Source organism: Sinocyclocheilus anshuiensis, unplaced genomic scaffold, assembly GCF_001515605.1.
Source record: "Sinocyclocheilus anshuiensis isolate Anshui unplaced genomic scaffold, SAMN03320099.WGS_v1.1 scaffold940, whole genome shotgun sequence".
In the NCBI taxonomy this organism is placed as follows: domain Eukaryota; kingdom Metazoa; phylum Chordata; class Actinopteri; order Cypriniformes; family Cyprinidae; genus Sinocyclocheilus; species Sinocyclocheilus anshuiensis.
Window position 1 is genome coordinate 362,595 of NW_015549620.1, and position 13,274 is coordinate 375,868.

Genomic DNA, 13,274 nt, shown 5'->3' on the forward strand with positions numbered 1-13,274 from the left:
TGTCAAACGCAGCATGTAGATCTAGTAGTACCAGCACTGATATTCTTCCAGAATCAGAATTTAAGCAAATATAATTTATTATCTTAATGAGTGCTGTCTCTGTGCTGTGATGCGGTCGGAAACCAGATTGAAAATTGTCCAGGTATCCATTTGAGTTTAAGTATTTGTTCAGCTGATTAAAAACTACCTTTTCAATAATCTTGCCTATAAAAGGAAGATTTGATATTGGTCTATAATTGCTCAAAATGGTGTTATCAAGATTGCTCTTTTTCAGAAGGGGCTTAACAACTGCAGATTTCAGGGAGTTTGGAAACGTCCCAGAAAGAAGTGAGGCGTTCTAAGAGATCTGCCTCCAAACAGTTAAGCACCCTTTTGAAAAAATATGTGGGAAGTGTGTCAAGACAGCAGGTTGACGATTTAAGGTGCTGTACTATTTCTTCCAAAATTTTGATATCAATGTAGCTTGTTTATTGAAGATGTAGGACAAGCACCTAGCAGTGCATTACAATAGTCCAGTCTAGAGGTCATGAATGCACGAACTAGCTTTTCTGCATCAGAAACAGGTAACATATTTCGTAACTTGGCAATGTTTCTAACATGGAAGAATGCTGTTTTTGTAACATGGGAAATATGATTTTCAAAAGACAAATTGCTATCTAATATAACACCCGGAGTTGTCAGTCTCTCAACAGTAGCAAAAAGAGTGCGAGTGTTGTTTGTTACTGTTTATAAGGTTTGAGAAGAAACCCTTATCTAGCTGTGGCTAGTTCCACATTGAAAGCATGAAGGCTAATGCCACAGTATTTACACTTTTTGGAAAAATACCTACAATCTACCTTCTTCATTCTGCAAAATAAGCTGAAATAAGAGTAAAAAACAATGACACTTCGGCTTTACACATTTACGCGTGTTAGCATGAAGAGACATGGAAAAGATGGTTGCACTGATGGCGCCGACAGTGATGGCTGCCTCCGTGGCGTGCTCCGCAGTTGTTTTTATGTTTTTGTTAGTTTGTCCTGTCTTTAGTTATATCCCTGCAATCAGTTTCACCAGAGATTATATATATATATATATAGTTTGACATAGTTTGAAGTTTTGGCTTTTAAAGAATCTGTACTTTGCCTGCAAGAGTTCCATGTAAATATGTTTTCTGTTCTTTATACAAACTGACATCGACATTATTTTATGTAGTAATCAAAAACAAACCACAGATGCTGTCCAATATTATGTTGTAAAATAGGAATATTGCTTGAGCCTGCTGAATTACACATTTAAATGTGTATGCTTGCAGTAACTTTTTTTTCTTTGCATATTTTGCATTGAGTACATTTCTGAAAAAAGGAAGTGAAATTAAATAAAATACCTGATCAGTGTGTATTGTGGTCTGGTGTTATTTTATCAAAATCATTTATTATTGTTATTATTATTATTGCTGATCTATATTTCCCATGAGATTTCATTTAAAGCAGTCTTTCTTTAGCATCATTTATTAATTTGCCACAAGAATACACATTTTTTTTTATACAGTTTTTTTGCACTTGTATGTATGTATGTATGTATGTATGTATGTGTGTGTATATATATATTTCTTTTGATTTTCCCTATAGAAATGAATGGTCAATTGTGGTATCCTGTTTTTGGCAATAAGCCACACCCCCCCTCTATATGAATAGAAGTCACTGTGGATGAGAAGCATCTGTTCTTTCCCTAAAAATCATTTCTTTGTTTCCTAACAAAAATGTCTTTGAATATAACCTCCCTCTCTCTGTCTCTCCACAGTGTGCCCATCCTCATGCAAGCACCGCGCCTGCACTAAAGACAACCAGTGCTGCCACGACCAGTGTCTGGGCGGCTGCTTGGAGCCCAACTCGTCAAACAAATGTGTGGCCTGCCGCAACTACATGCACAATAACGTCTGCGTTGACAAGTGCCCAGCTGGTTTCTACACCTTTAAGGGCTGGCGCTGCATCAGCTTCAGCTTTTGCCAGGAACTTCACAACAAGTGTAAGCAGAGCAAAGGTGACTGCCACGAATACGTCATCCACAACAGTGCCTGCATCCCAGAGTGCCCTTCTGGGTACACCATTGTGAACTCCACTACGTAAGTAACCCGCTACTTGTACGCTCTCTACTCAGTGTACATGCATAAATACTAGTGCACATGTCCCCAAGTGTTTTAAAGGGTACTTCACATGCTACACATGTGCGTCAGGACCCATAAAAGCTCAATCTTTCGTGTATGAAATGTGACCTGTCAAGAGTGAGGTTGTCTGGGTCACTGGACCACTTTATGCCTCATTTAGACTTCAGACTTGAAAATGGAATAGATGGACTAGCCACTTGACTTTTCCTCTTGTATTTACATGAGAAACATGATTTTTATGCTTTTCATATGCAAACCAAAGGACTCAATGTTGTTTATATGAACTGGTAAGCTGTCCATTGCTGCTAAAAAAAAAACTGGGTTGGTGGTATAGCTGGTTTAAACTGGTCTAGCTAGTCTCCTAGTCTGAAAAATGTTAAAAATCCCTAAAACCAGCAGGCCAGACAAGTCTGACCAGGCTGAGAGACCTGCTAAGACCAGCAGAACAGCTTAGGCCGGTTTAAGTCATTTTTTCAGCATCCTTCCTGTTTGGCTCATTCATGGAACAGGAACAAGAAGTGAAGAAAAGTACTGAACTGCAAAGATGGCTTAGAGCGATCTGGGCTGTGCTGAGCTCAATCGACTGTCTGAGTGCACAAAGGATAATTTGGGACAGAGCGAGTGAGAGAGTGTGTCAGAAAGCGAACGTTGTATGTTAATGAGAGGAGGTGTGTGAGTTTTAAAGCAGCGCTGCCTGCCGCTGACCTAGTGTGAGGCTTGGCAGTGCTGTTTGTGCCCATTTAAAGAAGGTCTGAGCAGGAATAGGACGACTACAACAGACCACTAACCTCTGTTTTACAGAGCTTTTCAGAACAAAGTTTTGTATTTGTTTGTTTGTAGTGGAAATATAGGGTAACCAATGTCTCATAGCTTTATTCCCTCTCACGCTATTTCTATACACACATGTGTTTCTGTATGCAGAAGGATGGACGATTGTTCACATAAATGTTTTTTGTCACATTCTCAAAATGATTTTTAGTCTCTTTGGTCCATTCTCTTTGTTTAAATGGGAAACGCGTTTTAGCAACTATCCAGAGTTTGATATGAAGAGCAGCAGACAGGAAAAAATGTAGTGCTGTTCAGACATTATGGGATATGATTTTTACATTTTTTAAAAGTCTTTCGTGCTTACCAGGGCTGCATTTATTTGATCAAAATGAGAAAACTTCTTATTACATTTTAATTACAATTTTATTACAGTTATTACAATTTAAAATAACTGTTTTCTGTTCAATGTATTTTGAAATGTAATTTATTCCTGGGATGGCAAAGCTGAATTTTCAGCATCATTACTCCAGTCTTCAATGTCACATTTTCCTTCAGAAATTATTCTAATATGCTGAGTTGATGCTCAAGAAATATTTCTTATAGTGCTGGGAGGTTTGGAACTCTCTCGGAACGCATGTACAACAATTAGCGGAAGCTAGAGATTACGGTTTATTTTAAATATGGATATTTTTCTTAGACAAATGCATCGATTCACTTCAGGAGGCTTTTATTAACCCCCTGGAGCAATGTGGAGCACTTTTTATGATGGATGGATGCACTTTATTTTGCTTCAAAATCTCGACGACCATTCACTGCCATTATAAATCTTGGAAGAGCCAGGACATTTTTTTTATCTAACTCCGGTTGTATTCATCTGAAAGAAGAAAGTCATATATACCTAGGATGGCTTAAGGGTGAGTAAATCATGGGGTAATTTTCATTTTTGGGTGAACTATCCCTTTAACTTTTGAATGGTAGTGTGTTCAAAAGTTGAATGAAATGTCCATTTTATGGTTTAAGAGCCCTCCAAAACAATATCGGGCACTGGTGAAACATTTCCTGTAAAAATAGTGATTGCATTTGCTTGCAAAAAATGTTAGTTTGATTATTTTTGTCCATAGCGTGAGTAGGAATCTTCCATGATTTATTTTGTTTGCACCTTTGAGCTAAAACTTTTTTTTTTCTTACACAGAAATTAAAATTTGATAATTTTTAACTCACCCTCAAGCCACTTCAAACCATCTAATAGTTTATTCTACTGAGGAACTTAAAAATGTGTAATGTCTGAGCTGTTTTTATCCAAAATGCAACAACACAAAATGGTGAGTCATACTGTCAATCAACAGAAAGCTGATTTACGCTTTATTTACGCGGTTACGCTTTTTCTTTCCCTCTTTCTCATGATACTCTTGCTGCCCCTGTGCCAGTATGACCCCTGGACTGGGCAGTGTGGGTGCACTGTGGGAATTCAGACAGCAGACACACAAATCAAAGAGGCTGGACAGACACAGTGCAGTGGTCAGGCCTCTCGCCCCATGCTGCCGCCCTCGGTTATAGTCTCAGCATGCTAGCCGGCCTCCATTGAGATATCAGGAGTTTCGACATCCTGGTCTCATCAACTTGTCTCTGTCTGTCAGCTGCATAGACAGGGAGCGCCGTCTGGCCACTGACAGATAAATGACTCTTGAGTTGCATCCCTGCCGCAGGGAGACATGGCATACTGGACTCTGATGTGAACAAGTAAACAAACTCTTTAATACAATTTCTCTTTGTGCAAGCATAGAAGGACGTCTTTAGCGCTCTGGAATTCATGGTTCTGATTGGTTAATCAGCATTCTGCAAATGTTTTTGTATAATGACGACTAAACTATATAATTGGCTTTTGTCTGTGGCAACCATTGCTCATACTATTGACACTATTGCTCGTATAAATACACACATACACTCTCATACATATACACAACATTTTCTGTTTTCATTGATATTTAATTATTAATCTGTCAATTATTCTAGAGTATCGCAATATGCATATCGCAAGGGCGTGCGATATCTGAATCATTTTAATAATAGGCTACTTGATGTGTCTGCAATACAGATTTCACCCACGCTCCAGCTTCCCTTCAGATTAGCTGGATAAACCGCAACACATTCTGTCCTTTTTGGCAGGTACCATAAAAGAGTATCAATTCGCAAAACACAGTGATGACCCATTCAAGGAATATACTTGTGCTTTACCCGATAGGTGGTTTGTGCACATTCGTGGCACGGCTTCACATCTGGTATCATGCTGTGACACTATTATAATTAAGACTTTTGGCATGGAAACCACGCCTCCATATCCTTTGTTTTGCTTGTGGATTCACATTTTATTGCGGTTGTTGTACAAATATACGTAGTGTAGTTTCACAGGAAATAGTGGCACGGAAAGCATTCTGCACAGAAGACAAACAGTTCTTCAGTCAGGCCTGACGTATATATAAAAACAATCGGTGATTAAGTTGTGCCTCTGGCACGTCTGAGAGGACGTCTCATTCATCCTTGATTGCACCCTCGGCCTGCCCTGCAAGGTCACCCGTGCTCCCGCTCCCAGCGCTAACATTTTGCGCAACAGGATCCACGTCCTTGACACAAACAATCTGTTATTGTCGTAATACCGCAAATTTGCTTAAATGTCAACGAGAATAGAAACTCCCATCATATCTGCATTTCTTTGTTTCCGTGTTGTTCACACCACTTGTGGATGAATGAATTTTGTTTGTTGTGTGGCTTTGTGTACATGTGACTCTGTGTTCTGCAGGTTGAACTGCACCCCATGCGCTGGCCTCTGTCCCAAAGTGTGCATGGGGCTGAAGACAGTGGACTCAGTCACTGCTGCGCAGGCTCTGAGAGGATGCACTGTGATCAACGGCAGTTTGGTCATCAACATCCGCGGAGGGAGTAAGAACAAACAAACTCTTTAATACAAATTCTCTTTGTGCAAGCATAGGACGTCTTTAGCGCTCTGGAATTCATGGTTCTGATTGGTTAATCAGCATTCTGCAAATGTTTTTGTATAATGACGACTAAACTATATAATTGGCTTTTGTCTGTGGCAACCATTGCTCATACTATTGACACTATTGCTCGTATAAATACACACATACACTCTCATACACATACACAACATTTTCTGTTTTCATTGATATTTAATTATTAATCTGTCAATTATTCTAGAGTATCGCAATATGCATATCGCAAGGGCGTGCGATATCTGAATCATTTTAATAATAGGCTACTTAAATCAAAATGTTGCAAAAGGTCAAAGTTTTAGTTTGATGGAAAACAACTCTTTGCCATCTCGTCTTGCTGCCTGACTCACACCTGAAGCGTGTGCACAAGCCGCATCTCGCGCAGCGTATCTTCCGTTTTGCCGCACACGTGCAAAGCGCGCGCGCACACACAGAGGGACACGTTTCAGACGGCGCGCGAACACCGAGTTGATTCGTCTTTTGCATCTCCTCATGTTTGAACAGACACATACACAGAATTGTCAGTAGTACCCGTCTCGCCGATCATTCTCGTAAACTCAGTCGGTTATGTTTTAAATTAATGTAAACAGCTGAGAAAGAAATCGGGATTATTCAATTTCTGTATCTGGATACTACTGTTTATTTTATATATGCTTGTAAATTGTGTATTTGTTCTTTTTTTACTGACTGTTCACTTGCCTTTAATCATGTTTGATCTTTCTCAGACTATAGTTTTTGCTGTGGTATATGAAGAAGTACTTAAAGTAGGTGCAGTGATTATTTCTTTTCCAAGAAAGAATGTGAAACAAAACATTTTAAAATATTTTAAAATATAATTGAAATTGATTTTACACACTTTAAGCAATATCGTATCGCATATCGAATATCGCATGTTGGTGTGAATATTCGGAAATGGAAGAAATACAAAATAACCATCAATCGCCCTCTGTCTGGTGCTCCATGCAAGATCTCGCCTTATGAGGAAAGGATGGTCATGATAAAGGTGAGGGATCGGCCCCGAACTACACAGGAGGAGCTTGTTAATGATCTTAAGTCAGTTGGGACAACAGTCGCCAAGCAAACCATTGGTAACACACTACGTTGCAATGAGTTGAAATCATGCCGTGCCTGCAAGGTCCCCCTGCTCAAGAAGGCACATGTACAGGCCCGGCTGAACATCTAAATGATTCAGAGAAGGCTTGGGAGAAAGTGCTGTTGTCACATGAGAACAAAATTGAACTCTTTGGCATCAACTCGACTTGCTGTGTTTGGAGGGAGAGAAATGCTGACTATGACCCCAAGAACACCATCCCTACAGTCAAGCATGGAGGTGGAAACATTATGCTTTGGGGCTGTTTCTCTGCTATGGGTACAGGATGACTTCACCGCATTGAAGGACCGATGGACGGGGCCATGCACCGTAAAATTCTGGATGAGAACCTCCTTCTCTCAGCCAGAACACTGAAGATGGGTCATGGATGATGGGTCTTCCAGCATGACAATGACCCAAAATACCGCCAAGGCAACAAAGGAGTGGTTCAAAAAGAAGCACATTAAGGTCATGGAGTGGCCTAGCCAGTCCCCAGACCTTAATTCTATAGAAAATCTGTGGAGTGAGCTGAAACTTTGAGTTGCCAAGAAACTGTCACGATCTGCTACGGTGCGGGAACACGGAGCAAGGAACGAGGAGACCAAGAGTACAGAAACCAAGGAATTTATTCATCTTCACGGGGAATCACACGCAGCACTGTAGACACAAACAATACCGGTCGCCGGAGCACACACAGGGAACACTATTTATACACACAGGAGGAGGGGATGACGAGACACACCTGGGAGCAATGAAACATCATGGGAAACACCTGGGACAAATTAAACATGGGAAAGGAAGGCACATGAGGAAAACAACCACAAAACACGGAACAGAGTCTGACATAACGCCCCCCTCCGGAAGGCGTGTCCTCACGCCATATAACATCCATATATATATATATATATATATATATATATACACAATAATAATAATAATAATATTATAATTATTACAATATTATAATTATTAATTTGTAAGTCATTCAGGTGTATAATAATATTAATATAATAATTAATTATATCATACATTTTGCACCTTGGGTGTGCATTCACTTCCAATAATTCAATGGTTCGCCATTAGTTATTTCTTATGTAATCAATCACAGAAACACATACAATCGTATGTACATTCAACAGAGTGCAGGTTTTCAAAAATTCAGATTTTAAACTTGCTCTCCATCCCTCCCTGTTAGATAACATAGCCGCAGAGCTGGAAGCTAACTTGGGACAGCTGGAGGAGATCACCGGCTACCTGACAGTACGACACTCATACGCCCTAGTCTCTCTATCTTTCCTTCGCAAGCTCCGAATCATCCATGGAGAGACACAGGAAGTCGGGTATGAGTCTTGTCATAGGATTTGTCAAACCTAATAATCCCATGTCATCTATATATTTCCTCCTCTTCCCTTGTCCTCACTCGTGTGCTGTATTCTTTCCCATCAGGAATTATTCCTTCTATGCCCTCGATAACCAGAACCTGCGTCAGCTGTGGGACTGGACCAAACACAACCTGACCATCAAGCAGGGTCGCATGTTTTTCCATCATAATTCAAAACTCTGCATGTCAGAGATCCGGAAGATGGAGGGGGTGACAGGCACTAAGAACCGGCAAGCAAAGAATGACATTGTCTCAAAGACCAATGGAGATCAGGCTTCATGTGAGGAGAACATAGCGTTGCATTTCAGTTATGCTCGTGCTCTTTCTGAATAAATCTGAATGCATTTTTGTTCCTATTTCATTAGGTGAGAGCCAGGTTTTGAAGTTCACACAGATTCGCACGCTTTCTGACAAGATCATAATTAAATGGGAACCTTTCTGGCCACCAGATTTTCGAGACCTCCTGGGATTCATGGTTTTATACAAAGAGGCGTAAGTGACTTGACTTTTTATACCTTAAAGGGGTCATATGATGCTATTTTAAAGATCATTATTTTGTGTATTTGGTGTAACAGAATATGTTGACATGCTTTAATGTTCAAAAAACTGTCGTCCATAAAATGCGTTGCACAAATTCGAACATCTGGGTTGTGCTGTTCTGTTGTAAATAAATCTTAACCAATGATTCCTAATTGCATCTACTTCCGGAATGCCAAATAAAGTGCTTTTGCTTTCGCACTGAAACACACACCATCTCCCTGACATGGCTGCATCAACACGACTGCTGTTCCTGAAACCACGCCTTCTTTCTTTGCGTGCACATTTGGGCGGCATTATGCTAATATTTCCACATAGTGACTTAGATATGTGGGGGCGTGTTAGAACGAGCCGTTTTAGGTAGGCGTGGTTGAATCTTAACTTTTATAAATAATATCTCTTTGGATTTGAGACTTTAGTCTTTGCAACTTTACAGATCTTCTTTATGCACCAAGAGCTTGTAACACTCCAAAGAGAACGGAAAACTTGAAATCGCATCATATGACCCCTTTAATCAATCTAGACCTTTTGTTTACTGTGTTTTGAATGAGGCTGTGAGGGATAGAAGTACTGTCCAAAATCCAGAGCGTTTTGCCCACTGGAAACTTTTAAGTGAAGTCTATATTTTGTGTTTTGCCAACTTAATGGTCCATTCCAAGTTAAATGGACTACTTCCACTTAGTTTTCATTTTCACCGTATTCAAAACATCATCTACCCTGACTCTAAGGTCCTTTTTATTGCTGTTCTTAGTTTGTAGTTTGAGTACATTGCAATAAAGTGATGATTTCTGTGTAAGGATTTGTTGACATTTCTCTCTGCTCCTCTAGGCCATATAAGAACGTGACTGAGTTTGATGGTCAGGACGCATGTGGCTCTAACAGCTGGGTCATAGCAGATGTAGACCCTCCGCCTCGTGCCACAGATGGAAAGGAACAGCAGGAGCCCGGGTACCTCATCCTCCCTCTGAAGCCGTGGACACAGTACGCCATCATGGTCAAAACCCAGCTCTCCGCTTCTGATGAACACCAAGTCCACGGAGCAAAGAGCGAAATCATCTATGTCCGCACCAATGCTACCAGTAAGAGCTTCAGAAGCAGTGTCTTGGGAAGATTATGAAGTTTTTTTTGCGACTCCTTATACTGTCAAGCAAAATTAAACTTAGAAATTATGATTAGCTTTCCAAAAGTGGGGAGGACAAACCTAGAAATGTACAAAGTTGGGATGGTCAGTTTTTTTGTATGCCCTTGCTCAAAACATCCATTTACTCTCTTAGAGCTTTGAATTTGAATTCTGATTTTGAATGCGTAATCTCTTCACCAAACCTGCTTAAAACTGAATTTAGTCATTTCTGAAGTTGTTTTCTGATTCCAGTTGCAGTGTTTATCGTGTAGGCTTGGAATGAGAGAGCAATAAAAGAGGTCAAAGGCTGGTAAAATAGGTTGCTGATGACTTTCAGCAGTGTGAAATCACTCAGCAGTGTGCAGCATGACAGGCCGTGATTTAGGAGAAAAAACTAATGTGGTTTGGTTTCAGTGCTGCCAGGTGTCTGTCTGGCTTCCTTTTGAGCTTGTTTTGTCTTTTCTTCCTGATAAACCACATAACCCTTCACTAAGCTGAGAACATTGTTTCGGCAGCTGGTTGGCAAAGGCTGAAAGTAGTGCTTCTCTTTTCTTTCTTTCTTTTTTTTCTTTTTTCTTCTGGTTTGGTAAACGGTTGGGTTCGCATGCTGTGATATCGATGGTGCCCCCTCCACTTCTTCCTTTTTAGCTGGAAACTGTCATTATTCTTCTTGTCTCATTGGTGACCCAGTCTGACAATGTGGTCTAGCCAGAATTGAGTTTAATCTACTGTTCTACTAGTCTACTTTTTTGGCTTTGTTTTCATTTAAAATCATTCATGGTTTTTCCATATACCTATGTGTGCCTTTTGTTTTTTAGAACCCTCTGTGCCCCTGGACCCCATATCCTCATCGAACTCCTCATCTCAGATCATTCTGAAGTGGAAGCCCCCTAACGATCCAAATGGAAACATCACACACTACCTGGTCTTCTGCCAGCAGCAACCAGAGGCCAGCGAGCTCTATAAGTTTGATTACTGTCAGAAAGGTTAGAAAACATACAACAATATAACATAGAACAAACACATTAGCGTTCAAAAGTATAGGGTTGGTAAGACTTGGACTATTATTTGTAATTATGCCAGAACAAAGTCTGAGCCTTGTGTTTCTGTTGTTCAGGTATGAAGCTGCCCACCAGAGCCCCCACACAAGTGGACAGTGAAGAGGAACAGAAGTGGAACCAAACCGAAGAGCAGGGCCAAGATAGCCGCTGCTGTGCTTGCCCCAAAACGGAGAAACAGCTGAAGAAAGAGGCGGAGGAGACAGAGTACCGCAAAACCTTCGAGAACTACCTCCATAATGAAGTGTTTGAGCTCAGGTAAACTTTCTGCTTCCTCGTTTATCTAGTGTAGATTAGAACAAAAATTAATCAATGTAATCATTAATGAAAATAATTGATTTGCAAATGATCAATTAGAACCTCCCACAGTGACACAGAGTAGTAAAAAATGGTTTTCTATAAAAAAAAAAAAGATTTTACTATTTTTGCACTCAATATATAGCATATATTATAGGGACTTTTTCATGTATAAACAATATATGGCACACATTATTCTTAACTTTTTCATATATAGACAATATCTTTCATATATTACATAGGCTTTTTAGATAGGCAATATATGGCATGCATAATAGAAACTTTATTTTAAGGGCAATATATAACACATTTTATAGTTTTTTTTTTTTTCCATATATAGGCAATATATTGCATACATTTATATACATTTTTTCATATATAAATATCACATACATTCATATACACTGTAATATAAAGACTATATAGCATGCTGCACATTATATATACTTTTTCATATAAAAGCAATATATAGCATAGATATTCTGTAGACTCATTCATCTATAAACAGTATATTGCATATTATATAAACATTTTTCATATGTAGACAATTTATAGCATACATAACACTTTTTCATTTATAGGCAATATATAGCATACATTATATAGACTTTTTGCATATATAGTCAATATATATCATACATTAGGTAATTTTTTGCATATAGTCAGTTTTCATATTGTTTCAAGGAGAACATTGTGCAGGATTTATCAACAAATTGATCAATTATCAAAGTAGCTCTTAGTTCGTCCTAGTGAAAAGGGTTCAGAAACATTCGGAGACTCTTGAGATGCAGCTGTCAGATTCTTCACCTGATGTGACCCTCTAAGTGGAGATTCTCAAGTGGTTCATGGTGTTCATCTATTTTCTTCAGAGTTCTAAGCTCAGGGTTGAATGTCTTAGCAGTGGTCACTCTGGGTTGTTTTTGACTCCACCAAGACCTTGAGTATGTGTTTGTGTTCGTTTCCACTGTCTTTGTGTATCTTTGGCCTTCAGAAGCTCACAGCTGGCTTTAAATGTCCTGTTCCACTCCTACACACACATGCACACTCCCACGTACACACAAATGTTCTCTCAAACCTTGTACAGGCTTTAGTTTAGTGTAATCTTTTTTTGGGGGGGAAGATGTTGTCTGCTTTGTGGTAGTGATAGACAATGTTGACAACGACTACCACGACGCATTCAGAGGAAGTGCAGACTCCTACACAGACTGTGTGTCTCGATACCCTAAATATTATAGTTGTCTTGCAGCTGGTCTGCACATTTTACTCACAGTGATTTTATGGACTATAAAAAGTATTCAGTTGATTTTATTTAGATGTTAATATATGGTTTTACTTAAAAATGATTTTATCCTCGGAAATGCTTTGTTCTTAAAGCACACCAAAAGCGCTGAGTCCTCCTGTCCTGAGCGCTTATATTTGAGGAAATAACTGAAGGCTGTGGTGCTCTGGTAGTGGTTTACCACTGGAATAGTTAAAACCAACCACATGAAATGCTCCTCTGCTCCCTCTAGTGGTGATGTGAGTAATGAACACAATGAACTGGAATTTTGTGGCTTGTAATTAATGTTTGGTAGTGTTGTACTCCTTAAAGGGGTCATATGATGTTGCTAAAAATAACATTATTTTGTGTATTTGGTGTAATGAAATGTGTTTATGCGGTTTAAAAAAACATGTTATTTTCCACATATCACATACTTCCACATACATTCCACATTATTGTTTCTCCTCTATGCCCCACTTTCTGAAACGCGTCGATTTTTACAAAGCTCATCGGTCTGAAAAGCGAGGTGTGCTCTGATTGGCCAGCTATCCAGTGCGTTGTGATTGGCCGAATACCTCAAGTGTGTGACGGAAATGTTACGCCCCTTGCCA

General features: G+C 39.5%; 1 protein-coding gene and 1 long non-coding RNA gene across 2 annotated transcripts in view; one reads left to right on the forward strand and one right to left on the reverse strand.

Annotated features, from left to right (window-relative positions):
- Positions 1-6,338, reverse strand: part of LOC107659409 (uncharacterized) — a 14,276-nt gene extending 7,938 nt beyond the window's left edge. Inside the window, exon 1 of the long non-coding RNA XR_001630907.1 lies at positions 6,327-6,338. This is a non-coding gene — a long non-coding RNA (uncharacterized LOC107659409). The remainder of the gene's footprint in view (positions 1-6,326) is intronic.
- Positions 1-13,274, forward strand: part of LOC107659406 (insulin receptor-like) — a 62,746-nt gene that overhangs the window by 39,309 nt on the left and 10,163 nt on the right. The window contains exons 2-9 of the mRNA XM_016448339.1: positions 1,780-2,101; positions 5,709-5,848; positions 8,205-8,349; positions 8,456-8,670; positions 8,756-8,882; positions 9,756-10,006; positions 10,866-11,033; positions 11,165-11,363. Of these exons, the coding sequence (XP_016303825.1) occupies positions 1,780-2,101; positions 5,709-5,848; positions 8,205-8,349; positions 8,456-8,670; positions 8,756-8,882; positions 9,756-10,006; positions 10,866-11,033; positions 11,165-11,363 (1,567 nt within the window). The remainder of the gene's footprint in view (positions 1-1,779; positions 2,102-5,708; positions 5,849-8,204; positions 8,350-8,455; positions 8,671-8,755; positions 8,883-9,755; positions 10,007-10,865; positions 11,034-11,164; positions 11,364-13,274) is intronic.